Genomic DNA, 1,520 nt, shown 5'->3' with positions numbered 1-1,520 from the left:
TATATATTGCAATAATTTTACTCAATTATATTACAATATACTTCATACAATTAAAGTAAATATTTTATCAGAAATTCTCAAATGGCGTAGCGTCAGGACATACCATGCCATAAAAGAACAATGGGAATATGGATTTTCGTGTCATATATTGTTACACGAAAATACATACTAAACTTGTAATTTTATGTAATTATTTTTCACTTATAATTTCCAATATTTTATACTAAAATTATTTATATTTTTCTAATTATCTGTATTAACAGTATCATCTTACTAACAAATCGTATAAAATGCGTTTCAAGTTATATTTCTTTACATTTTTGTTAAGAAGAATAAGAACTGTGTATATAAAATATGAAGTAAAAATAAAACAACTTAAACAAAATCTTGTTAATAGGTGAAATCATTATACATTTTGCGGCGTACATACGTACAAGTATAGCAAAGTGAGGAACTAATTCAGATTAGGTATATTTTTACCTTCATATATTTTGCTTTTACGTGTATACGAATTCTTTTTGAGGCACACATATATTAATTTAAACTTTTACTTACATCGTGTTCCATTTTGACCATTTTTAATATTTCCTAAGGGTCAAATACCCTTCACTATACCGAATATAAAGAACTTCACTAAACTTGTGTGCAAGCAATGGAGATCGCGTACGTCGCTCAATCGATTACTACTCCTTTGAAATGCTTATGTGAACCCCAAATGCGCAAACGGCCATATGAATGTTTTGGACATGCGCAGATCTTACATTGTTTATTAATTTATCGTTTACTCCACAATTCTAAAAAGTATTACGATTAAATATTATCTAGAAAAAAATTATGTATCAGATTGTATGTTTTTTAATACATTTTAATTATTTATAAAGAAACAATTTCTTTGATGCTTTGTTCCATACATTCTCCTACATAAACGATAAGCGTTATATATTAATAAAATGATTGCTTTATGTTATACAATTACATTATATACACTTATGTATGTATATAGATAATACACATCCTCTTTTACAGATGCATTCTTTTATCACAAAATATAATTACGTAAATATCCTTCATACAGCGCCGGAAATGTTAAACGTCACGAAATCAAACTATATATGAACACTGGTACAGTAATATTGACTTTTTTCATATTTATTTCAAGTACAAACTAAAACGTAGTATTTAGAATGAAATTTAAACTATGTAATGGAATTATATTTAAACTCTAGGAATAAAAAGTGTAGCATTATCTTCATTACTAAATTGAAATATGCCAAAAAATTAACATTGTCAATGTATCAGCTTTGCAAATTATCATGATAGTAATAAAAATTTACTACATTTATCATAAAATTTTGAAAATTACCAAATTGTGTATTTTATCTATTAAAAAATTTAAATACACAACGAAATCATATGTATTTCAAGCAAATATTTGTTTTAACTAGATTATAAAAACCTTAAGTAGGATAGGTTATAAAAAATCCTAAGCAATAGTAGTATTTCTTTTTAGCAGTAGTAGA

At 25.5% G+C, this 1,520-nt stretch overlaps 1 protein-coding gene across 3 annotated transcripts in view; it reads right to left on the bottom strand.

Moving 5' to 3' along the window:
• The window catches only part of LOC108574016 (heterogeneous nuclear ribonucleoprotein A1, A2/B1 homolog), an 8,707-nt gene extending 8,046 nt beyond the window's left edge, over positions 1 to 661 (bottom strand). For all 3 annotated transcript variants that reach the window (XM_017936514.1, XM_017936516.1, XM_017936515.1), the window contains exon 1: positions 556 to 661. In XM_017936514.1, the coding sequence (XP_017792003.1) occupies positions 556 to 576 (21 nt within the window). In that variant the 5' untranslated portion in view covers positions 577 to 661. The remainder of the gene's footprint in view (positions 1 to 555) is intronic.
• Positions 662 to 1,520: the final 859 nt, after the last annotated feature.

Source organism: Habropoda laboriosa, unplaced genomic scaffold, assembly GCF_001263275.1.
Source record: "Habropoda laboriosa isolate 0110345459 unplaced genomic scaffold, ASM126327v1 scaffold200, whole genome shotgun sequence".
Classification (NCBI taxonomy): Eukaryota; Metazoa; Arthropoda; class Insecta; order Hymenoptera; family Apidae; genus Habropoda; species Habropoda laboriosa.
This window is presented reverse-complemented; position numbering and strand designations above follow the sequence as displayed.